The 25036-nt window shown below is 42.3% G+C and overlaps 1 protein-coding gene across 1 annotated transcript; it reads right to left on the bottom strand.

The window, feature by feature from the left end:
- Positions 1–13062: 13062 nt before the first annotated feature.
- On the bottom strand, positions 13063–24699 carry LOC144376106 (schlafen family member 5-like). The gene is made up of 4 exons (XM_078042454.1): positions 23674–24699; positions 22227–22349; positions 16844–17564; positions 13063–16652 (listed from the first exon to the last, which is right to left on the bottom strand). Exons 1-4 carry the CDS (start codon positions 24668–24670, stop codon positions 16355–16357), a joined length of 2139 nt encoding a protein of 712 aa, XP_077898580.1. The 5' UTR covers positions 24671–24699; the 3' UTR covers positions 13063–16354.
- Between the last annotated feature and the right edge of the window lie 337 nt (positions 24700–25036).

Here is a 25036-nt window from a genome sequence, read left to right as displayed (position 1 = left end):
ATATCCTGTGTCATTGCTGAATTTGTTAATATTAGAAGTTTTCTGGTGGAGTTTTTTTGCATCCTCTATGTGTAGAATCACGTCATCAGCAAATAGGGATAGTTTGAGTTCTTCTTCCCCTATTGCTATCTGTTTAATTTCTTTCATCTACAGCTCTGTCGTGCAGTCTAAGCTGTAGTGGAGTTTAGACAGCAGTATAGTTTAAACTCTGGCTAGAGTTTCAGGGACTATGCAGAGTAGAAGGTGAGAGAGAGAGGGCATCCTTGTCCTGTTCCAGTTCTGAGAGGAAACGCTTCCAATCAGAAATGCACTTTGAGGATGAAGAGGTCCTAGTTCCTCTGCTCTCTCCCCCCACAGCCCAGGTGGGATGTCTCTTGGGAAGGTGGGGGTCCTCTCCCAAGGCTGCCCCACCTGGCAGATGGCCTAGTTCCCCTGCAGAGGCCACATTGGGGATGGGGTGAGCAGCCACCCAGAGGGCTCATGGCCAGTGCCAGGCGAGGCAGATGTGGGCAGCCTAAGGTCCTCAGCAGCTGCCTGGGTATTGCCACCTCCCACCTGCTGCTTCCTGAACAGGCCGCTCAGCCTGGACCAAGACCCAGGGCCTGGAGCAGCCGCTGCAGAGGCCATTCCAGCCTCTCATCGCCCTTCCACTCTGAGGCTCACTGCCCTGAGCCCTCGATGCCGCCCCAGCCTGGAGCTCTGCACTGTAGCCACTGGACTCCCCACATGGTCGCCAGATGCCACTGCAGCAGGATTCCTGTTACCCCAGCAAGATGAAAATGCTCACCACAGGATGCCTCTGTGTCCTCAGCCCCGCTTCCGGATTCCACTGGTGCCGCCACCACAGTCCAGCAACCAAACTCTCAAATCCCAGCTGGACTATGGTGCTGCCCACCAAGGGCCCAAGGTCAATGCCCTTCACCTCCCGCCATGATGCCTGACTCCAGTGCCCCATGCCGGATCCCGGATGAAGCAGCATGTTGCTGCCGCCACCACCAGACTCCACCATGGACGCAAGACAGCGATACTCAGCACTGGATGCCCACTTCACCCACTGCAGCCAGACTCCTGTGGCACTGCAGGACAGAAATGATCCTGGCAACATCCCTCTGTTGTCACCACAGCTGCTTCTGGATTCTTCTGCTGCCACCGCCACTGTGAGTATGCAGCAAGGGATCTCCCAAAGTACAGCTGGATGCCAACACCTCAGCTGTTGCCACCCCCACGCCAACTCTCAACTCTTTACCTCCCTCACATGATGCCCTACGCCTGAAGCAGCTACATGTTGCTGGTGTTGCCACCAGATGCTACCACTCCATGATGCCTCTCCAGCGACTCCATCCCAAAGATGCTGCTGTGCTGCCCAAGACCACAGAAGCTGGGAAGTTGGGCAGTCTCCATCCCAGTCACCTCATCAGTGCCCACCGCTTGCCGCCTGCCTTTCCTCCCCCAGGACCACCCACCAGTCCTTCTGGGCCCTTGAGCAGGAGTTGTGCTAACTCAGGGAATTCATCCAAGGAAAACAAGTGAGACTTTAAACAAAGGTTGCAGTCCTCAGAGCAGGCAGTGGGCGGGGCTAGGTGGGTCCAGCCTGCTGGTGAGGGGGCAGGGGTGGAGCTACTGGCCTCCTCTGGACCTTGACCCTGTGGGGCACGCTGGAGAGGGATCTCTGGCTGCTCTGGGAGCCCAGCCTGGAAGCAGCTTCCTACCTCACCCTCACACTCCTCTCTGAAGGGGACTCTGGATTCCAGAGAAAGCCATCTGGGCTCTTGGGCTCTGGGCAGTGGTATGAGCCAGACTGGACAGACTCCACCCACCTGGACTTGGGGAAAAGCTCCCTCTTGGGAAAATACCCTCCTAGATCTACCAAACTTAGCCTGACATTGGCTTCTTCCATGAGATTATCAAGAAAGGAAAAATAAGTTTCCTAGTTTTGTCTTGCAAAGGGTAGTGAGGGGAGAGGCAAAGGCATCAGAGTTGGTAGAGCTGAATTCACATCCCTTTTAACTGGGTGACCTTTTCCAGGATCCAGAACTAGGGACAACCTTGGTTTTGCATCTGGTAAAACAAAGATGGTGAGGATGATAAGCTATCACCATCTGTTGTAGCTGCAGCCCTAATGCATGGTTCATAAACTTGACTATTCCAATAACTTAAGAAAATGACAAAGAAGGCACACAACCACACAGAAGTACCTTTTCAATAATTGGGGGTGGCTCTGTGAACGTAAGGGCCCATGGAAAGACATAGAGCCACTGGAATTCTTTATTCTTACATAGGAGACACACAAGGGGAGTTTCCATAGAACATTTTATCCCAAAAAGGGCAAAGGGGTTGGAATACAAGGGAACAGATGAGTGTAACTGAACCCCAGTGAGTGATGCCTACACCTGGAGCCATGCCTTGTTATCTGAGCTGGGGTGACGCCCACATTACTGCAACCTGGCACTGCCCTGCCAGATTGAATGCAATAATTGTTCAGAACCCGGTGCATCAGGTCTTAAAGGCATCCGCATCCAAGGCAGCTCCCAACAATAAACCATGGGCAAATCAAGTTGTTCTGCACTACCTCACCTTGGGAGCCAGGTAGGCATTCAGCAATATTTCCATGCAGAAATATATTCTCAGACTAAAGATGACACACCTAGAAGTGCACCTTTGGATGACAACTGACCTGTGAGGTAGGGAGTTGAAATTTACATCATGTTTTTAGATGAAATAATAATATATGGAAGATCATAAACCAAAGCATGAAATGTTGGGTCAGGCTCGTGGAATTAAAAGCTGTTTTCAAATTTGTTTAAAGTTACATTGAGATAAATCTATGTAGTTCAAACCTTCCAGGATATCATCCCCCACCTCTTCTGCACACACAGGGAGCAGTGTTCACAATTTTTTTACTCCTCTTTACAGTATCACCAAAGGTATGTATGTGTGTGTGTGTGTGTGTGTGTGTGTGTGTGTGTGTGTACACACACACACATATATACTTGCACACACATACATAGTGTATTATGTAATATTTTGTTCTTTTTGGTTTGTTTTCAGACTGTCTGTAATAGAATCTCATATACATTCTTTTGCTCCCCTTCAGCTGACCATCAGGAAGAAGGAAACACCAGAGAAGCATGAGGAACAGAAGGACACCAGCCCTGCTCTGGTCACTCTGGAAGCTGGCTAGCCTGCACACACCAAAGCTTGAGGAAACAGCAGCCCTGCTTCAGCCTCTTGAGGGCTGGCTGATCAATGCAAGGAGGAAAATAAACTAAGCAACAGGACAAATGGAGTGTTTCATCCTGTAAGAGGGCTCTCATACTGTGGTGCATTGCCACCCCTTCCTTCTGTCATATACACAGTCCTCTCCTTGGTCTTTCCTACAGGACTGACAACAACCAGACACACAGCTAACCCATAATTGGGGGGGGGCAAGGGAAGATTGCAGGGACTTTGGATTGGGCAGAGGGTTGTGTGGGAGGGGAGGGGATATGGGAGTGGGAAGGATGATGGAATGAGGTGGATTCTATTAATCTATGTACATGTATGATTGCAGGAATGGGGTGACTGTGCATTGTGTCTAACCAGAGAAATGAAAAGTTGCCTCCATTTGTGTTTAATAGTCAAAATGCATTCTGCTGTTATATATAACTAATTGAAAAAAATTCATAAAGGTCTAAGGCTTAAAAGGAAGTTTAGACACTTTAATGGTCATAAAAATATGTACACTTTTCTTATATAAAATTTAAACTTATTAATTAAATTGAAAAAAAAAACAGCTAGCACATGTACTAGTTCAAACTTGAAAGGGCATTAAGGCTTGGGAACCAAGCTCAGTATTTGGAGGATGGTTTTTCTAGGTGGATTCAAAAGTTTAATTGACATAGTATGGATTATGCTATTGTTTATTGCTTTCATGTTTGTCTCCCCTTTACAATGAAACTATTGGGCAACTATAGAAGCAGCCGTTAGAGAGAGAGGAGAGAGAGAGAGAGAAAGAGAGAGGTGGGGGAGGGAAACACAGAGGGAGAAATTAAGATTATGGCATTATATAAAATTTTAAGCTGATGTTTTTTGATTTAAATGGTTAAATAATGAGCATTAAAGGGTTAAATAATGAGCATCAGAGGGGGTAATGATGTATCACATACTCCAAATGATGTAGTGTCCAAAAGATCCCCACCTTAATTGTAATATATAAGCCTTTCTCCTAGTAAACAAGATTTTTTTTTTTAAGTCAACAGGATTTCTAGAGAGCTCATTGTGGTTTAGCTTCTCTTTCTTGTAAAGGTCAGGTTTCTCTTTCTTGTAAAAGTTAGGTCTGCAGGGCTGGGGTTGTGGCTCAGTGGTAGAACACTTACCTAGGAGTTTGGTTCTTACACCACATAAAAATAAAATAAGGTATTGTGCCCTTCTACAACTAAAAAAAAAAAAAGAGTTATGTCAGCAATCAAACTTGTTGATGTACAAAAGTTACTCTTTCTCTTTTCTTAGTAAAATCTTGTGAAACCTCTGTCCAATCTAAGAACATGGAATAAAAAGTAACTATTATGTTAACAACATTGTGTTGGGTAACCACTCACTGAATAGAAATCCCAGAGAACTTCCATACCTGGGGTCCAGGGATTTTTTGGCCTTAGCTCCTCTGGATTACACCAGCTTAAATAAACCTTGTTCCTGCACATTTCTCAAGTGTCCAGCCTCCTCTGTCCTCTGTCAATACCTGCTTGAAATGCTAGAATGTCCCCATTCTTGAAGGACACTCAGAGACAGTCTCTCTGACTCTGCCACAGTATGAATTCTATCCAAAAATATTAATCACAAAAAACTAAAGGGAGATTACACCATAGTGACCTCCTGGGCGGGGGAGATTCAGTGTTGCATGATGAAACTTGTACACATATATTGAATTGCTATGATATACCCTGTAAAGATATAGAAATGATACATCTGAATAAACATGTTTTGCGAGAAATTGATTGTCATGTTTGCATTTGGGTTTGTTTCTAATATTATGCTGTAATAATATTTAATGATGTGATTACATTTTTTTAAATCTGAAAAAAAAATCAGAATTTTGTACAGTAACATTGTTAGTGAAGGGGATATTTTGCTGGTTAGAATTTATGCTTTCCTGTTGTTAAAGCTAACATGTTGAATTAAAGCTTTGCAGCAGACAATAACTCTGTTAGAACCTAGGTCTGGTGAAGCCACAGCATGGTGCCTGACCAGGGAAGTGCCCATGTGTGCCTGGTTCTTTGCCACCCAGTAGATAGGAGCCCTGACCCAGGGGAGTGGGACCTGCGTTCCTGTCCCCTTACTTTCTCATGTTGGGGCACCTTGACTGCTGTACTCTGCTTTAATCTCTCATCTGTGAGAATATTTGCCCAATGTGCCATGGGGCTGTTGAAGATCTGTGATGAAATTTATGAAGTTTAACGAAGTCTGGCTGGTCTATAGCTGAGGAGTGGGGCACCCTGCCAAAGCTGCCTATGTGACTGCGCCCTCCCTCTACCTGCTTTCCTGTGTGGTCCCTGTGGAAGGTAGGGGCACTCCTGTTCATCTGCCATGCAGCCTGCCAGTTTCAAAGAGTGGGAGATGTTAGGTAGCAGTGAGTAGTGAGAAATGAAATGCAAACCAATAACAGGGCAAGGTCATGGGTTGTCCTTAAGTTACTTTTAAGGTTTTCTTTAAATTAATTTTAAGGCAAGTGGGTACTCAGATAATGCAGGAAAACAATAAATATACAAATAAAGAGAACAAAAGGAGCCAAATAAGAATTTCTTAACTCTTGACAGGGTCAGTTGAGGTCATTGAGAAGCTAGAATTGATGGCCACAGGTGTCCCAATTCTCACATTAACATAGGATTGACTTGTAAATAACACTCCCCTCCCTAGGTGGACACCATGACAGTTCTGGAAAGGACTAACTAGGCCCCAAAACACTACCACCTGACATGAAGGAGTTGAACCCTGATTGGCAAAGAGTGCTGAAGGTGGGCCCCAGTTCTCAGGGCAGCCCTAAAACACCAATCCACTTGGAGACAGCACTGTTCCATTTGTCGTTTTCGGCTGGGAGAGGACCCACTCTCTCAGGAGTGCTGACTCTACTTTTACTTATAATGAAGCTCTCCTGCATGGCTTTTTGAGTCTGTAATTTTTCTTTCTTGGAACACAAGCACTGAGGTTTGGAGCTTCCACTCCCCACTCTCCTGGAGTCCCTTGTCAACCCTAGCGACTTGCATCTTGGTGTACCAGTAAGAAGAGTCTCTTATTTGGAGCTAAAGTTTTATGGCAATAAACAAGGCATCCTATGAGTCCATGAGTGGTGATAGTAGCAGAAGCTTCATGAATAGGGAAAGAACATTTACATTTGGAATGTGTATTTACTCCTGTGAACCACCATGTTTCTGCTAGTGTTTGTGAGCAACTCTGCTATCTCCAGGACTCTGTGTCAGCTTGTTATCAGCAGGAGGAACACGCACCAGTGGAGTAGCTAGGTCAATCCAGGTAGGAAAGAGCCCATGTTCTGCCCAGGCATACACTCCTTTTCGGAAATGTGGGGTGATAACAGGATTCCAGAATGTGAGTCCCCAGTTCTAGACCATACTTCCAATGGGAACTTAAAAATCTCTTCACACAGAAATCATTAGGCTCAAATGGTTTCACCAGCAAGTTTTATCAAACGTCTAAGGAGCAAATAATTTCATTCTTACATAAAATTCCTCAGGGTACTGAAAAAGGACATTCCTTATTTCACATGAACATTAGGCCAGTCTAATAAACATGGGTGCAAAATTCTTCACTAAACATTATCAAATCAAGTGCAGTGTAGCAAATGTGTTTTTTATAATTTGTCCCAGTAATGCTATACATAATTCTACCAAGGGGGGAAAACATACATACATACATTTATCCTAGAATGAAAGGTTTAATATGTGAAAATCAATGCGATCCCCCACCTCAACAGAGTAAAGGAAGAACATGATATGATTTTCTCACTAGAGGTAGAAAAGCACTTCAAGCTAAGTGACATGCAGGGCATTAGAATAAAGAGCTACTTCCCTTTTCTGTTCCAGAGCAGTTTCAAAAGTGCCAACCACTCTTTTGTAAGGCTGGTGGATATTTTAGGGATGCAGGTTGGGCAGTATGAAGGGTTCACTCTTACGAATCCATACTCAATCAATATCAACTTTGACATCTGTTTAAATCTGTTCACATAACTTGGAGGGAATCTGGTGATGTAACAAAATGTAGAAAAAAGAAATGCTCCTGAGGGCTCAGGTTGGCCTCAGGAGGAGAGTGGAAAGGAGAGGGGGCGCTAGTCCTGGGTAGGCATCGGCATCCACATTTTGAACTGCTACAGCCCATCAGTCCCCCTGACTATCTTCAGCCTTGGCCTTTGGACAGAGCCAGCCCGGCAGCATGGGCAGGTGGGCAGGTCGGCAGGGCACTGAGGCCAGGAGAATCTTCTCGAAGAAGAGGAACTTAGTCACAGGTCTCCATGGACAGGAGCAAGGCAGAGAAGAACCAAGACAGTTTCTTCTCCAAGTGCAAATCCCAGCAGCCACTTCCTCTCAGGCTTCTCAGACCAGATCTTAATTGGAATCCTCTCTTTGCTGAATCCACGGGATCCCACAGACTTCCTCTGGGGCAGGCTACAAGCTGGGCGGAGGCATAAATCTGAGCTCCAGGACACACATTGGTACTAATTCCTGGGCAGGGATGGCAGTGTCTCCTCTGTCACCCAAGGAAGGACTATGGTCCCTGTGGGGCAACAAGTTCCAGACAGGAGTGGGGTCTTTGTAAGCTCTTTACACATCAACTTTGCTCAATTTATCTTAACCCTAAGTTAAAGAATATATTTAACTGCTTAAAAAAAGGGAAATTCTCTTCTATGTACCTGGAGAAGACCAGGGAGGCTGTGGTATTTGGTCCAGTGAGACTGTTGGCTTCATGTGACCTGAGCTACACAGAATCCTGCCCCAGGATTTCACTAGGGCCATAGGATGAAAGTGAAGGCGTCTAAGGCCAGAAGAAACCCTAACATATATTTCCTAAGTAACCGAGTGTGTAAGTTGTTTTTCCAGAATCCACTTAAAGAAAATTTATAACCAGCTTTTCAAAATTGGACCTATGCAGAAAAGCCAGCCCCAGCAGCCAATGACTTTTTTGAGGTTTAAAGCATAACCTCCCTGCCACCCCACAGAACTTGATAACTACCTGGAAAAGAAATATACAACCTGTGAAGAGGCAGGATGACCATCTAGGCCTGTGCCAAAAACTCTAACATTTCCCCTTCTCGCCACCCAGCCAACAAACACCTTCTCCCTTTCTATAAATTCCACTAATCCCAACTGATCCCAGAGGCAGATCTGAACTTACTGCTCTGACTTCTTGCTGGCTGACCTCACAATAAGCCTCATTCTTTTTGCAAAAACCGATGCCATAGTATTGGCCTCTATGTGCCTCTGTAGCGAGCCTTTGGGCTGGCATCATTAGGAACACCCTCCAGTGCCCCAGGGATAAGATTGCCTCTCTGCTCCCAAGATTCCAACAGGTGGTGTGTTGGGACAAAGGAGATTAAGTGCTCAGGAAACTGTCCCAGCTCCTTGGCCCTCCTCAGAGCTCCCCCTTCTCCCACCAGGGTCTGGTCAGGTTCTGAATTTGCCAGACACTGGGAGAATGGGAGGAGGGGAAAATGCCTTCCATCAGGTCTGTAGCTTCCAGAGCTTTCCTCTCCAGCCCGGGAATCTGTATGTGCAATGGTAGCTTCTACTGACCCTCTGGGCTGTGAAGGCCTAGGGAGCACTGGGACAGAGAGGACTAGGATGCTCGGCAAGAGGGTTGGGGCAGATGTCCTACCTGTGTGGGTCAGAATCAGTCAAAAGGAACCAGGATCCAGACCTAGGCATTTTGAGGTGACGCCAAGGCAGGAGCTGATCAAAATTCTGCTTAGGGAAGTCCTGAGGCTAGGGGTTGTTCTGTCAGGACTTGTGTTCTGAGTCCCCATGGGATCCTTGTAGCTGTGGGCTTTTGGATTCCTGCAGGAGCACTAGACACTGTGATGTGTACTCTAATTTTAGGAGCCAGAGAAGACAACTGAATTCAATTTCTGGGTGCATAGGTGCAGCCTAAATACTTTCCCAGAGTAATAGTACTCTGAGTACATAGGACCAACTGTGGACATGGCTGCAAGGGTCTGCGTGAGGACACGGAATTGTCACTCTGAGTACAAGAAAGCTGTGCTCCAGATGATGGTGCATACGTCCTTAGCTTGAAACTTTAGGCTGCCCTCTGTGACAGCTTTGGAACACACAGAAAGCACCATGACTACCCTGCAGCCCTGTGTGCCCCAGCACACCTGAACTAGACCTCCTGCAGTTTGGTCCCCCATTGGTTGACCCATGACTGTTTGAAAAGCAGTTCTTCTTTCTATTATAGGTGTGGGAAATTATTTCAGGTAATGCAGCAGCTGCTGGGCTGCATACCCCACTGTGAGGAAAAAGGGTCTAGAACAGTTCCTCTCCCCTAAAAATGGTTGGATCCCAAATCTACGGACTCAGAACCTGCATCGCAACAAGATCTCTCCGGGTGACTGATATGCACTCTTGAGAAGGGCTGGCTAGGTGCAGCCTTTCCTGGATCCATGCTGTTAACCTGGTGTACACCTGGGTGGGGGAAATATCAAATTTGAAGGAGTCAAAATGGCGTCACTTGTGTCAACCCTAACAACAGAAACAAAACGTAAATGCAGTTGGGAGATTTCAAAGGAAGCCTTCTTAGGCGTGTTTGCCTGGTAGTAACCACCGCAGAAGACTCTGCCAGAACCTGAGACCTGATGAGGCCACCACAACCTCATACTTCTGCCAGGATGCCTGCTCAGCCACCATCTGTGCCACCTCAGACTGGAGCTGTCCTTGTTATTAATCATTTGTGATCAAAGATTATTATTTCAAAATGTTTAATATAATCCTTATTTTGTATTTAAAAACTTCACCTTCCCTCAACCTCTTTGAAGATGCCCATAGTTTGCCATGGTACAAGTACTCCTACTCCCACTGCTATACTTTGTTCTTCCCAAATAAATATTATTTTTCTTTTTTCTTTTTGGTACCAGGCATTGAACTCAGGGACACTTGACCACTGAGCCACATCCCCAATGTTATTTTGTATTTAGAGAGAGGGTTTCACTGAGTTGCTTAGCAACTCGCTTTTGCTGAGGCTGACTTTGAACTCATGATCCACCTGCCTCAGCCTCCTGAGCTGCTGGGATTACAGGTGTGCACCACCACACCCGGCCCCTACAACAAAATCATTATTCTTTGAGAATCTTTCTATCTCTGATTTCTATAAGATTGATACCTGTTTTGAATGATACTCTTCAATGTTCTCCATAAATTTAGGTGGTTGCTCCTTTCCCAGAAAGCACCTGAGGCCCAGACAGAAGGGCACAATGTGAAAATTCAAAAATTTTTTTCTCTTTTACTTCTAGATCCTCAAGCTAGGCAGGGTGACCAGAGGAAGGTAAAGAGAAGTCCTCCCCTCCAGGTCTCACACAGCAACAGTAACTGCATGTACACAGGAAAGGATTTCCCCTATTTTAGGGTCTTTCAAGTGGAGTTACTTTCTGTTGGGCACACCAATCAACTCTGATGGCAAAGAAAGCTGAGCTGTATAGCACAAAGCTGGGATCAACACAGAGCTCTACAGAGGGACTTCTTATCTATCTTGGTCACCCTAGGCAGCAGTCGGCTATGGAACTTTCCATTAGTCCATAGAAGCCTAGGCTATTGGCCAAGGCCTAATCACTTGGACCAAAGCGATAATAAAAAGCCCATCCTACTTTTGGTAGTATACATTTTAAGGTAACGAGGATAAAAATGCCAGTGAACATGTGGAGGAAATTTAGAAACTGCCTCTCACTAGCCTCCCCAGCCCAGCTAGTGGCCTCCTCACCAATACATGTCTTAATTGTTCCGGAGCAGTTGTATCCTCTGGGACCACTCAGGCATTATGGATAGTGTGTAGTCCCAAAGAAAGTAACACATAGCAGCCCCATTTCAGCAATCTCACTGAGTTTGGGGTTCCTTCTTCTGAAACAATGCTTCTCAAATTCTAATGTGTAATGTGCATATGAATTATATGGCAATCTTACTAACATTCTGATCCAGAACATCTGGTGGTGGAGTGCTTGCCTGGCGTGGGTGAGGCCCTGGGATTAATCCTCAGCACTGCATATAACTAACTAAATAAATAAACAGATAAACAAATAAAAGATCCGTCAATAACTAAAAACATTTAAAAAGGAGAAGAAGGTCTGGATTTTGCCTTGAGATGCTGCAATATAACGTCTCTCCTAGTGATGCAGATGCTGCTGGTCCACAGGCTGCATTTTGAGTAGTGAGGCTCTACCAAGGAATTTAGGGCTTTCAAATGTATTAACTACACAGTCTGAGGTGAGACCAGGCCTCAATTAGCCAAACCTAGAAAGATGTTAACACTCCCAAGACAACTCACTGAATCCCAGCTGAGTCCCAGTGATTTTAGCCAGACCAAGCCTTGATTTAACCCTCCCTCATTTAAGGTCTTTAGTACACATTGCCATGCTTGTTCCCCAGGGCAACAAGGGGAATGTACAGACTAATGTACAGACTACCTCCTTGCAGATGGCTTTTGCTTCTGCATCTGAGCTACTTGGGATCTAACTTTCCTTATGTCTGCTGGGGATTGAACCTGGGACCCTGGGCATGCTATGCGTGCACTCTACCACTGAGCTATACCACCAGTCCCCAGGGTCTAACTCTTATTATGAGGTAAGGCTCTGAGTTCTGAGGAGGATCAACACCAGGCTATGAGACATCTGGCCTGAGTGCAGAGTCACTCAGTCAATGGAAGGCCATTCCCCTTAGGCACAAGTGTGGCTTCCTATTTAAAGATGTTCAGGGAACCAAAGTTCTCAGCATCTGCCCAAATGTCCTTATTCCAGGCCTCAAGGTCCCACTGCTTCCACATCAGTGTCCTTCCCTTGGAGTTAGAGACCTGGTATTGTCGTAAATTTAATTGACATAAAACACCGCAGTATTTACTTTCAGGTCCTTGGCTTGGAACTCAGCCCTATCTTCCCTGGGACTAGAGGAGATGAGGGGTTCCTTCAAGACTGACACCAAGGCATTCTGGTTCCATGGAAGTTCTCAGCTGGATAGTTGCACCTTTGATCTCAATTTGTTTTTCACTGGATTTGTTTCTTAGAGCTCTCAGAAAAAGTCCAAGAATCTTTATAATTTATATTGTTTCCACAGTCACTTGAACTCCAAGAAACTTGCCTTCCATCTTCAGATCTTTCTGATGGTAATTGTTGTGATCTGATGCACCACCTTAGTGTGTAAACTGCTAACAAATGATGTAAAAGGAATCTACCGAAGCCATACAGACCTCTTCCCGGAGGGAAGAGGAGAGAAATTGCATGTGAAAGAAGGAAGTGGAATTCCATTTAAGATGCAATGTTTTATGACTTTTATTTTTTTAAAAATAGTTTGAAGCCAATATGAAAACAGCATTTATAAATTCTATATGGTAAAGATTTATTATGATATTGCATTTTCCATTTTTTTTCAAATTTTGACACACTTCATTCCCACAGAACTATATAACATTATGATATTGAAGGGCTTATCCAAGGATTCAGGTTGATCGAAAAATGAGAAAGGAATTCATAAAACCACTACAACAAGTAAAATACACATAGCAAAATCACTTCAAAATTACTACATGGTACAGAACCCAAACTCATCAAAAGCAAAAGGTGTCATTTTCTCCCTCTGGCACCCATTTGTACTTCCCCCAAACACTTCCTAGTCTTTTAGGTTTACTTCCAAAGACACTTAATGCATTTACAAGTACAAATATATATAAGCATAAGATGGATATTATTGGGCATGTTGCATGTTCACTATACAATATACCTTAAAGATGATCCCACATTAATACATATACAAATCCTCCTTTTATGGCTTCTTAGTATTGATTTGTCATAATCTATTAGGCACTCCGGGTAGATATTTACTATTTTGCTACTTTCTTGTTTCTAGAAATCAAGTTAAATTCCATACTTCTCTACAGAAGTCATTTTACCCATATTTGAGTATCTTACAGAATAAATGCTCCAAAGAGAAATTACTAGGTAAAGGGATATATACATTTAAATTTCTGACAACCACTGCCAGATTGTTCTCTACAGAAGTGGTATTAATTTCTAAAAAAATATGAAGATACTTTTCTTCCTGTCAAGTAGTATGCTATCATACTTAATTATTTTGTCCATTGGTATTTCTGCCATCATGAATGACTGTCTCCATATGATTAGAAACGATTCTAAATTCCTTTTCACCTGTCATTTTCTTTGCCCATTTTTCTTTTCAGGATCTTAGAATTTTTCTCTTCCATTTATAGGAATATTTTTTGTTTTGGGGTGGTACTGGGGAATGGGACCCAGAGGCACTCTACCCCTGGGCTAGATTCCCCAGCCCTTTTAATTTTGCGACATAGTCTCACTGATTTTTCCAGGCTGGCCTTGAACTTGGGATCCTCCTGCCTCAGCTTTCTGAGTCACAGGGACTGCAGGCATGTACCACTGCCCCCAGCTTAGGGAGTTTAAAATCAACAAGGAATTAACTATTTGTGACACTTGCTGCTGATATTTCCCCAGTGCATTGCTTCTTGCACTTTTTAATGGTATTTTTTTTCCCACAAAAATAATTCTACTTGAAATAGTTATTATTTCCTATTCTAGTTACTGGTGGGAGCCACAGACTTTTCCTATACTGAAATTCTAGAGCAAGACGTTGGTAATATATTCCCACTTAGCTGTAATTCATTTCATAATCACCTAAGTCCATGTTTTCCTGTGAATGTGTCTGAAAAAAAATATTTGGGGGGGGGGCGTACCAGGGATGGAACTCATGAGCGCTTGAACACTGAGATGCATCTCCAGCACTATTTTGTATTTTATTTAGAGACAGGGTCTCATTGAGTTGCTTTGTGCCTCAATTTGGCTGAGGCTGACTTCGAACTCAAGATCCTCCTGTGTGAGCCTCCTGAGCTGCAGGGATTTCAAGCAGGTGCCACTGTGCCTGGCTGTGTCTAAAATTCTTCAAAGTAAAGTTCTTAATATGGTAACTGGCAGCCAGAAATGAATCAATTGTAGCTTTAAGTTTATACTCTTACAATGAGAAATTTAGGTTTCCTTATTAGGAAATAAAAAGGTCTTACTATTCTTAATAGAAAATTAACTGAATTTTTTAGTTACTGTCTCTGAAAAAAAAATGTGGATTTATTTGCCTTTAAATATTGGGAGAGTTTCCTAGAGACCCATGACAAACGAGGGCTTCACATTTTGTAGTAGTGGCCTTTCAAAAAATAAGGATATTAAGTTTACTTTATAATTTCATTGGTTATTAAATTAAGTGGAAAACAAAAATATAACCTTTGAGTTCAGTACATTCATCCCCTTTAGTCTTCAATCATCTTAAACAGTGTTTCCCTAGAGGACTGTGGCAATCTTTTCTTTCTTTTTTTTTAAATTGTTTCTTTTTAGTTATACCTGACAGCAGAATTCATTTCGATTCATTTATACAAACATGGAATATATATCTTATTCTAGTTAGAATCCCATTGTTATGGAGGTGGGATTCACTGTGTTGCCTTTATATTTGTACACGGGGAATTATCTCTGATTCATTCCACTGTCTTTCCTTTTCCTGTCCTCCCTCTCTTCCCTCCATTCCACATTGCCTAATCCACTGAACTTCTATTCTTCCCCTAAACACCCCCCCCCTTTTATTGTGGATTTAGTTCCCACATACCAGAGAACACATTCAACCTTTGGTTTTTAGAGACTGGGTTATTTCACTTAGCACAAGAGTCTCCAGATCCATCCATTTGCTGGCAAGTGTCATAAAGTCATTCTTTTTTATAGCTGAGTAACACTCCATTGTGTATATATACCACGTTTTCTTTCACCATTCATCTATTGAAGGGCACCTAGGTTAATTTCATAGCTTAGCTACTGTGAATTGAGCTGCTATAAACAGGGATGTGACAATCTTACCTTACGTAGCAACAGAAGATTCACCATGGGGATAATATTAAAGCAGAGCTAAAGAGCAGAGATTTCAAATAACCAAAAGGCATAAAAAAATTAAGATATTTTAAAAGACAGAGATCACAAACACTAAGACCATTAAAAGACAAAGGGGAAAATAATAAAGTAATATAACGCAGTCAAAACTTATAATTTGTAGCTTGTGGTCTTACATGTGGAAACACCCTGCCCGTTCCCAGCCTCCACAATGCCAGACACATTACCCCTCTCCACCCTTCACTTTTCCTGCACACCGTACTCAAGCATTTCAGCACATGACTGGCTAAAAATAATGAAAATATCTGAATCTGCCTGGCACATGTGGCTTCGAGATCTTCCCATGATTAGTTTTTCTCTCACTGAGAACTTCCCTAACATGAATATCCAACCCCTCCCTACACACATACACACACACACACACACACACACACACACACACACACACAAACTCTGGGTCTCAGGGTGCTCTCTCTGATATCCCCTATTAATATCTAAAATGCCTGGTACCTGCATTTATTTAGTGTCTGCCCCCAGGCAGAATCTTAGGGGTCCTATTTGCCACATTATCCCCAGCCCCCAATGCTGACAAGAACACAAGACTTAATGAATGAGTGCTTACTAAAGGTCTGATGCTTACACACTTAGATCAAGTAATTTCATAGTTAACTAGAGTTGAGGTCTATCTAACTGAAGACCGGCATGCTCCCATCAGTTAAAAACTCTCAGAATATACAAATGCTTCCTTGCCCTGGAAGCCAGACAGAACAGAAGATTGTACAAAATGGCTGGCTCAGGTCATCTGGGAAATGATCCCAAACACGATGGTTCTTTCCAGGCCTGAAAATTGACAGACACCATGGAACACAATGTTACCAATCAGAAATATCCAATGCATCACTGATCTGCATGAATGGATCCAATTCTTCATTGAGCTGAGATATTGTTCTCCTCATTGCCTTTAGAAATTTATCTTTATTATTATTATTATTATTATTATTTTGCTTCAGTTGTTTTGGTGAAAAGCACAGCAATGTCCCTGGGGACACTTCTCTGACACTTCTCTGCTAGGTAGATCACTGTCTCCTTCAAGCCCAAGAACTCAACAGTTTCTACACTACCTGGAACACCCCAAGTCCAGTTAGGTTCACGGAGCATCACCAGGGATCCAGGGGGGACATTAGGAGAATTTTCTCTGACTGTCTGCATCACTTCTTGTAGCTATGGAGCTATTTCCTCTTCATGGAGGACTGTTCCTGTGAGCTCTTCTCTTGGAAGCTGGTCTGAGAGAACAGGGAGGCCACTGCAGCTCAATTGGTTGGTCTGAGAGTGGTCTAGAAAAATCCAGAGAACTCCTGGACAATCCTTTCTTCTCTGAGTGATGGTTTTGGCCTTCTTATACCAATCCCCATCTTTGGTGCAGAAATTCTGAGCTTCATCCACGATGATGTGTTGAATCTCTGCAAAGTCATGTTTCATGAAGTATTTCCGGGTTACTGCCTTGCATATTTTTTTATTGCTGGAAGTGTAAAAAAAAAAAAAAAGAAGAAGAAGAACACAGTCACATTTCTTCAATCAAACACAAAGGAAGCCTACTCTATTCTTAATCTCTCCTGGACCTGGTAAATGCAATAGAAATCTTAGCACATAAACTTAAAGCCACACCAAAGTTACCCAAGAAAAGAAAGTGAACATAGTCAGACTGAGTACCTCACAAACTTCTTCAGGGGCTGTTTTTCACAGATGTAGAGGATTTCATGTGGTTCACAATGGAACACATTCCTGATCTTCTGCATGACCTTCAGGGCCATGGTGGTCTTCCCTGATCCAGGTAAGCCATGAACAAACAGCTGTCTGGTCTCGTGAAGGTTCTTTGAAAGCAACTCATACTGTTGATCTGTGAGCAGGTTCCAAGTCTCAGAGCCCAGCTTTTCACTTACAAAGGATCTGAAGCCAAACAAGACTCTCACAAGGGACCGTAACAGAGTTTCCATGTGCTGGATGGTGGTAAGATTATAGGACTCGGGGTAAATTTGTGCTACTGAACTATGTGGTGTCACTGGTGTTCCGACTGGATTCAGCTGGAAGAACAAGGGGACAATGCACACTCTCCCAGTGTAGCCTCCTGTGTCCACCAGCCTCTGCTTCAAAGAAGAGGCAACCTTCATAGAATCATCCTTGAACCTCTCATCCCACTTCCTGAAAACAGTGTAGAGGATTGGGGTGTTGTTCTGGGAAATCAGAAGGGCCTCACAGATAACGCCCTGATTCTCTTTCAGACCCAAGTCCACAGCCCAGCTTCGAGAAAAAATCAATATTCCTCGGGAGACAGGGCGCATTTCTCTATCTATTAAGTCTCTAAGTCCTTTATGTTCTGAGCAGAGTTCCTGGTAGAGGCTTTCTGGAGCATACGCAACTCTGTGTGATGATACTAGACAAGGAAAGAACTAGAATAAGTTAGAGAATCCCAGACAAGGAATAATCACCAGCATATGTACCAGATCCAGTCATCACTTGGGCTCCACCATGTGGCAGTACTAGGTTCTACACTGGGAAGAAAAAGATGAACAGGGCTTAGGAGCTGGTAAGTGGCTCTCCTAAATGGAGACAGCAATATGTATGACACAAAGTCGTAAAGGCAACTGGAAAAGAGTCCACAAAGTATTATGTGAGCACCAAGGACAGGAAGGAAGACAATATGAAAGTCTTCATGAAGAGGAAGACAGTTAAACTGGTTCTCAAAGGGTGACTTCAGGTTAGCCATTTGAAGGGTGGAGAGCAGTGAGATGGTCAAAATGAGGTTCATGGACAAAGCACGGGTCCAAGAAAGGAGTGCTTGTTTCAGGTACCCCTGAAGTACCTCCAAGCAGTCTCCATGTCAAAGAGAAGCAGACAAGGATGGGGAGAGAGGGGGAGGCAAGGGTGGGGAGGAAGTCCTTCATGTGCCATCTTAATACCTGGCAAGCGTTGTGCACCAAAATCCTTGGCTTCATTTAAGGACCTTCCATAAAGCAAAACTAGGTATGGAGAACCGATCCATGGCTGCCTTGGGTTAGGGTTGGGAGACTGTGACCACAAGGGGGCAGTATGAAGGAGCTTTATTGGAGGGGGGAATGGAGCTTTTTTTAACTGTGCCGATGGTTACAAAAACCTATACATATGTTAAAAGTTTTAGAACTTAGTAACAAAAAGTCTACTTTGTGTATATAAATTTTTAAAAAATAGGGTTGGGGATGTGGCTCAAGTGGTAGTGCGCTCGCCTGGAGTGCATGCGGCCCGGGTTCGATCCTCAGCACCACATACCAACAAAGATGTTGTGTCCGCCGAGAACTAAAAAGTAAATATTAAAAATAAAAAAATTCTCTTCTCTCTCTCTCTCTCTCTCTCTCTCTCTCTCTCTCTCTCTCTCTCTCTCTCTTTAAAAAAAATAAATAAAAAAAATAAAAAATACCTTTTGAAAGTGGTATTTAAAAACACTTTTTGATAGGGCTGGGTTGTAGCTCAGTGGCAGAGCATTTGCCTCGCCCATGTGAGGCACTGGGTTGGATCCTCAGCACCACATAAAAATAAAATAAAGGTATTGTGACCACCTACAACTAAAAAATAAATGTTTAAAAAAGACTTGGATATATATGTATATATGTGTGTGTTTAAGATAATATATTATTAAATACATAATTAATTTCAGGGGGAGGGTCACGTGCCCTAATTTGGAATCTAATCAAAATTATAAACCCTTTTTTTTTTCTTGGAAGAGAAGCTCAAATTTAAGATAGAAGGAAGAGTCAAGGGTAAGTTCAGAATTCTGTGCTTGGCTAGAAGAGGACTTTCCAACAGATCATTTGGAACACATAATATAAAAATACTATGTAATAATATGGAGACTGTACGGGAGAAGTAGCAATAGAGGATTGTCAGAATGAGAGATAAATTTTGGAACTGCTTAGTTGGAGATATCTATGAAGCTGTCCAGAAAGCAAGTGGACACACCAATAAAGTGTGTCTGGGTTCAGAGAAGGGCTGTAGATATTTTCTATAAACGTGGACTAGCAGGGTACCGCGGGCACATCCCTGTAGCCTCAGCTACTCTGGAAGCTGAGGCAGGAAGATTGCTTGAGCCCAGTAGTTCAAGGCCAGCCTCGGTAACATAATGAGACCTCATCTCAATAAACCAAAAACAACAACAACAACTCAAAAAAACAATTTAACTAAACTAAGGGTATTGCCTACTACTAATATAATTTAACATTGTTCTAGAACAATTAATCAATGAACTTCAACAAGGACAAAAATGCATAAATATAGGAAGGTTAATTCAAAATTATCTTTGCTTTCTGCCTTTATAAGACCATTAAGTAAAATGTTTAGAAATGGCATAATGCATACCTTACTTTTATCACACAGTAACAGGCAGGAGCTGATCAGAGAAAATGAGATAAGTAAGTTAAACGCACACTATGGGTACTACACAGTCCCTCTCTGGAGAAAATGGCATAGTTGCTACAGAGTCTGGGGTTTTTAAGGGCTTTGAGCCCCCTTATTCTTGTCTTGGTTTCATAATGTATACTTTAATGCTCAGAATGTATCCTACATATCAATAATTAACAATCAGAAATTACTATAAAAAATTTCTAGTCTAAGCTGGGCACAGTGGTGCAGGCCTGTAATCCCAATAGCTTGGGAGGCGGAGGCAGAAGGATCATGAGTTCAAAGCCAGCCTCAGCAACTTAGCGAGGGCCTGTCTGTAAATAAAATTTAAAAAGGGCTGGGAATGTGGATCAGTGGTTAACTGCCCCTGAGTTCAAACGCTGGTACAAAAAAAAAAAAAAAAGAAAGAAAGAAAGAAAGAAAGAGAAAACCTAGTCTAAGAATATGATTTAATAAGTAACAAAATGATTCTAATCTTCTTCTAAAAGAGAAAAACACTGATGTGATTCTATGTTGCTGAAAGCATATCTGGAGGTATGTTTTGGGTTACAATATGGCAATGAAAGTCTACATTTATAAGCAATCGTTACTACTTAGAATCTATCCTTAAAGAACATTTGAATTATTTGTAGAAAAATATATATCGGAGACAATGTTTTTTAAAACAGAAAAAAAGGCCAGGTGTGCTTGCCTGTAGCCCCAGTAACTCAGAGGCTGAGGCAGGAGGATCACAAGTTCAAGGCCAGAATTGTCAATTTAGCAAGACCCTCAGCAACTTACTGAGATCCTAATTCAAAATGGAAAATAAAAGGGGATGCAGATATAGCTCAGTGCTAAAGCACTCCTGGGTTAGATTCCTCAGAACCAAAAATAAAACAATAAGGAAAAAGCTAGATATCATCCATTAGACACCATTTGAAAATCCATCGAAAAAGGGACTGTGGGGCTGGGGTTGTGGCTCATTGGTAGAGCTCTTGCCTAGCACATGTGAGGCACTGGTTTGATCCTCTGCACTGCATAAAAATAAATAAAATAAAGGTATTGTGTCCATATACACCTAAAAATATTTTTTAATAAAAAGGGACTGTTAAAATAGAACTTACTACATTTTATCTTTTAATTTCAGCTGGGCATATTTAGATAGGTTTCCCTATATGCTTATTAATTAAATTATATCTCTGTTGCTTCTGTGTGCGTAATATACTCATAATTAAAACTACTAAAATTAAGAAATTTGGTGGGGGGGGGCAGTTACTGGGAATTGAACCCAGGGATGATTTGCTGCTGAGCTACATCTGCAGCTCTTTTGATTTTTTTTTTTTTTTTTTTTTGAGACAGGGTCTCACTAAGTTGCTAAGGCTGGCCTCCAACCTGTGATCCTCTGCCTCCTGAATTGCTGTGTTCAAATGAAGAAAATCTATGTTTGAGAATATTATTAAATACTTTATACTTAATAAAAGAATCAAGGAAATCTGTGATTAAGTTCGTGAGGAGATGAAGACACACACTACTTGGACTCAGCCTGGGCTTACATGCACTGGAGTGCACCCATCCACACTGATGAAAGACACTTCACTATGTGAAGATGCTACAATATATTTGGCCATTGTTGTGATCATAGATGTTGTTTTCTGTTTAAAGTGATATAAATAGTGAATTTATGAGTATTCATGGACAGATCTACAAGGGTCTACTTCCTCTGATGCACATGTATATATTTTCTCTAGAAACTAGAGAAATTGTTGAAGGGTAGAGATTTGGAAATAACTGACTACACCAAGCAATGTTCAACCCATTTTCCAAAAAGATTAGACCAACTTAAACTTCTAGCAGTGATGAACAAGATTCTGTTTACTTACAAAAATCTTCAAAACATGTTTTTTTTCTATTAATGATGTTAAATGCATTTTATTCTTCATTAATAGATTGAGCATCCTTATAAGTTTATTGTACATATGTGTCTCCTTTTCTGAGAAATAAATCTTTATATTTCTCATTTTCCTATTGGGTTGCCTTTACTTTTAAAACCTTCATAAGTTCTCTATATCTATTTCTGAAACTAATCCTTCATCAGTTTATGGATTGAAAATACTTTCCTCAAGTTTTTAGTAATAGGTTTTTCACTATCTCTAAGGTATCTTTTGAGGAACAGATGTTCTTAATTTCATATAATGAAATGTATTAAGCTTTTTGTTTAATATTTTTGGATCTGGTTTAGGAAATCCTTTCCTACCCCAATGACAAAATTATTCGCAAACAGTTTCTATTGAAAGTTTTAAAGGTTAGTTTATAAAATTTGAGTCCTTAAACTTCCTGAAATTGACTTTGTATGTTAGTGTAATATAACATTGGAGTAAAAAACTTTTTTTCTTTCTTTTTTTTGGGCGGGGGAGGAGGCGGGGGTGTAACAAGGATTGAACTCAGGGACATGTGACCACTGAGCCACATCCCCAGCCCTATTTTTTATTTTATTTAGAGACAGGGTCTCTCTGAGTTGCTTAGCACCTCACTTATTGCTGAGGCTGGCTTTGAACCCCCGATCCTCCTGCCTCAGCCTCCCATGCTGTTGGGATTACAGGTGTGCACCACCACAACTGACAAATAATTTTTCTCTATATGAAGAAACAATCAACATGTTCCAAAGAAACCAGAGATGACCAATTACCTGGAAAGTAATGTTTCTGCAGTACTTTCAGCCTTTCCAAATTCTGAGTACACACAGTCCTGCTGGGGGGCATGGAGGGTGACAAACTCGGCTCAAGGAACATCTCAGAAAGTCTGCGACGAACTTAGGAAAAAGAAAAAAAAAACATGAGTTTGAAATGCAAAAGGCAGAATTCAACATACAGCCGAGCTGTGACATGACCCAAAGCTATGACCCACACATATTTGTGACTATATCTCAGGTCAGCCCAGAAAAGCCTTCAGAAATGTTGTGGAAAATATAGTATGAGGCAATAGTAAGTTTTAACTGTATTATGTTCAAAGTGTTTGTATATCATTAGAATGCTATTTTAAAGACATATGATTAGAAGTTATGAAGGTCAATGGACACAGACTTTTGAGGAGATTCTCAAAAATTTAGCTTTTCTGGACTTTTGAAGAAGTTGCTACTGATTTTCTTTTGTCTAATTTCATGTCAGCTTTTCTTTCCCAAGGTAGATGCATAGCCATAGCACTACACTTTTTTTAAAAAAAAATATTTATTTTTTTAGGTGTAAATGGACACAACACAATGCTTTATTTTTATGTAGTGCTGAGGATCAAACCCGGGTCGCGCGCGTGCTAGGCGAGCGCTCTACCACTGAGCCACAATCCCAGCCCCACAGCCCTACTCTTAAGCTCAGCAGTTATGGTTCGTAGCACATGTTAATGCACAAAAGGAAGGAATGAGGATGGCAAGGGAAAGCCCTGGGGAGCTCAGGTTTTGGTTCAGAAATAGGAGTGGAATATACTGTGTAGTTTAAAAAAAAAATCTAGAAGAAAAGAGTTTGAAAGTTTTTAATTACAAAGTAATGATACATGCTTGAGAACATAGATGTGCTGACCCTGATTGGAACATTACACATGTACACATGTATGTAATCATCACCTGGTGCCCCATAAGCTTATGCAAACATTTATCTATGAATAAAAAATAAAATAAAATATAATTTGGAAGTAAGGTTACTAGAAAGGGAGGATATTTAATCCAGAGACCCAAACAAGAATAAGAAGTCAGAGGAAACTGGAAGAACGTTAAAAAGGGAACATCGCTAAAAAAAGGAATGTCCTGAATAACTAAATACAAGAAAGGAAAGGGATAGACTTTAATAAGAACGTAAGAAAGGCTGTGAAAATAGAAATAACTAATTCAAATCAACCCCTTAACCAACCACTAATGGGGCTCCGACCCTGGGGCATCTGTCAAATGCAGAATGTTCAAGATGGACAGAGGGAGGAAAGGAAAATGACCTACCAACTGCATCCATAGGAATTACTATCAGGCAGCTGCCATTCAGGGGAAAAAAATCTCTGTTTCCCCAGATTTCAACAAACACCACACTGCCCTTTCCTCTCTGCCCTCCTTCCCTGAAGCAAACATGAGGATCATTTGCAGACTTGCTCCTGACCTGGCTTGGCTTGCATCATCCAATCTACCCACTGCTTTGTGGTCAGCGGCTTCACTTTGTTGGCTTTCAGTTGCCAGGAATTGGGCACTTTGGCAAACACCACGCAGCAGAATCGCTCCACCTTCACTGCACAGACATAACCACGGAGGTCCCCCTTATCATGAACTTGAAGGAATCTGATAGAACATTGAGTTGTATGCCTCTGTGTACAGAAATGATAGACAGGTAACTTCCTAATGCAGCATTCAACAGAATTCTTGAACTTGGAAAGATTTATTTTCTCCTTTTCACATCCAATGACTTGATGGGTCTCATCATGTACACCCAAAAATACATAGCCTCCTTCAGCATTGGCCAATGCAGAAACACACCTGGCGAGCCTCTCTTTAACACACTGTGACAGAGCTGTTGGGAACATTTGAAATTCAACGTGCATGGACTCTGTCAAGTTGAGTTTCTCCAGGTACTGCAGCTGCTCTCTATCAAATAAAGCAGCAGCCGAGTCCTCTGTGTCATCTTCACGGTGTGCACCAGCCTGAGCTTCCTGTGGACTCAATAAACTGGAATCAGTTTTCTCTTTCAGGAATATCAGTGCTTTATGAGAATCCATGACATTGTTAGATGATCTATATCTGTGGTACAAATTAGAGCACAAGGTGGCAAGTGGCACACCTGAGACATCTGTGTTCCATGACGTCACAAATATTAAAAAGAGCTTTCCCTGTTGCATCTCATCTAAATAACCTTCAAAAACTGGAGGTAGATCCAACCCCACTTCATGAATCTCATGATTGTAGTCTTCATCCTTAATCTTGGCCTTGATCACTCCCCCTCCAGAGTTCAGCAGAGCACATACTGCTTGCAAGATGTTTTCATTCGGTTTCACCCGCAGTAGAGGAGGGTTCATATCCGTTCTTTGCTGAGTCCCTAGGATGACTTCTCCTGCATCTATAACAAACTCAGCAAAGTTCGTTTCCAAATCAATCTTGAGACTCATCTTCTCAGCCCTTGAATGACAACCCCGAAAGGTTCTCCTAAAAGAAAGAACAAACAGATCAGGGCAAAGAAAGAAAAAGCAGGAAAATCAAGGAGTTAAGTCTACCCTTCTGCAGTTGGTCACTTCACTGATTTTCATATAGCTTGAGGCCAATTCACCTATAAATGGAGGGGGCAAGGCAGATGGAGGAGCCAAGTCTGCTGGATGCCATTGCCAGCACAGGAACGCTGTGATCTGAGCAATGATATTTTGCCAACTTCTCTGAGTGCCAAGGGCTCTCAGGTCACCTGTGAAAAATAGAAAGATTTACAACAATGCTCGTGGACTGGAGCTGGAATGCAACTAGGAAGCTCTCCTGGTCAGAAG

Source organism: Ictidomys tridecemlineatus, chromosome 3 (genome assembly GCF_052094955.1).
Source record: "Ictidomys tridecemlineatus isolate mIctTri1 chromosome 3, mIctTri1.hap1, whole genome shotgun sequence".
NCBI classification, from domain to species: domain Eukaryota; kingdom Metazoa; phylum Chordata; class Mammalia; order Rodentia; family Sciuridae; genus Ictidomys; species Ictidomys tridecemlineatus.
The sequence above is the reverse complement of the archived record's forward strand: the minus strand, read 5'-3'. Positions and strand labels throughout refer to the sequence as shown.

What these genes read in the sequence shown, in the direction of transcription:
- LOC144376106 (XM_078042454.1), bottom strand. Translation starts at nt 24,670, where the DNA reads ATGAGTCTCAAGATTGATTTGGAAACGAACTTTGCTGAGTTTGTTATA. An exon ending in GCAGAAACATTACTTTCCAG is followed by an intron (nt 17,565 to 22,226) that starts GTAATTGGTCAT and finishes TTCCTTGTCTAG; the next exon opens with TATCATCACACAGAGTTGCG. An exon ending in CCCCTGAAGAAGTTTGTGAG is followed by an intron (nt 16,653 to 16,843) that starts GTACTCAGTCTG and finishes TTACACTTCCAG; the next exon opens with CAATAAAAAAATATGCAAGG.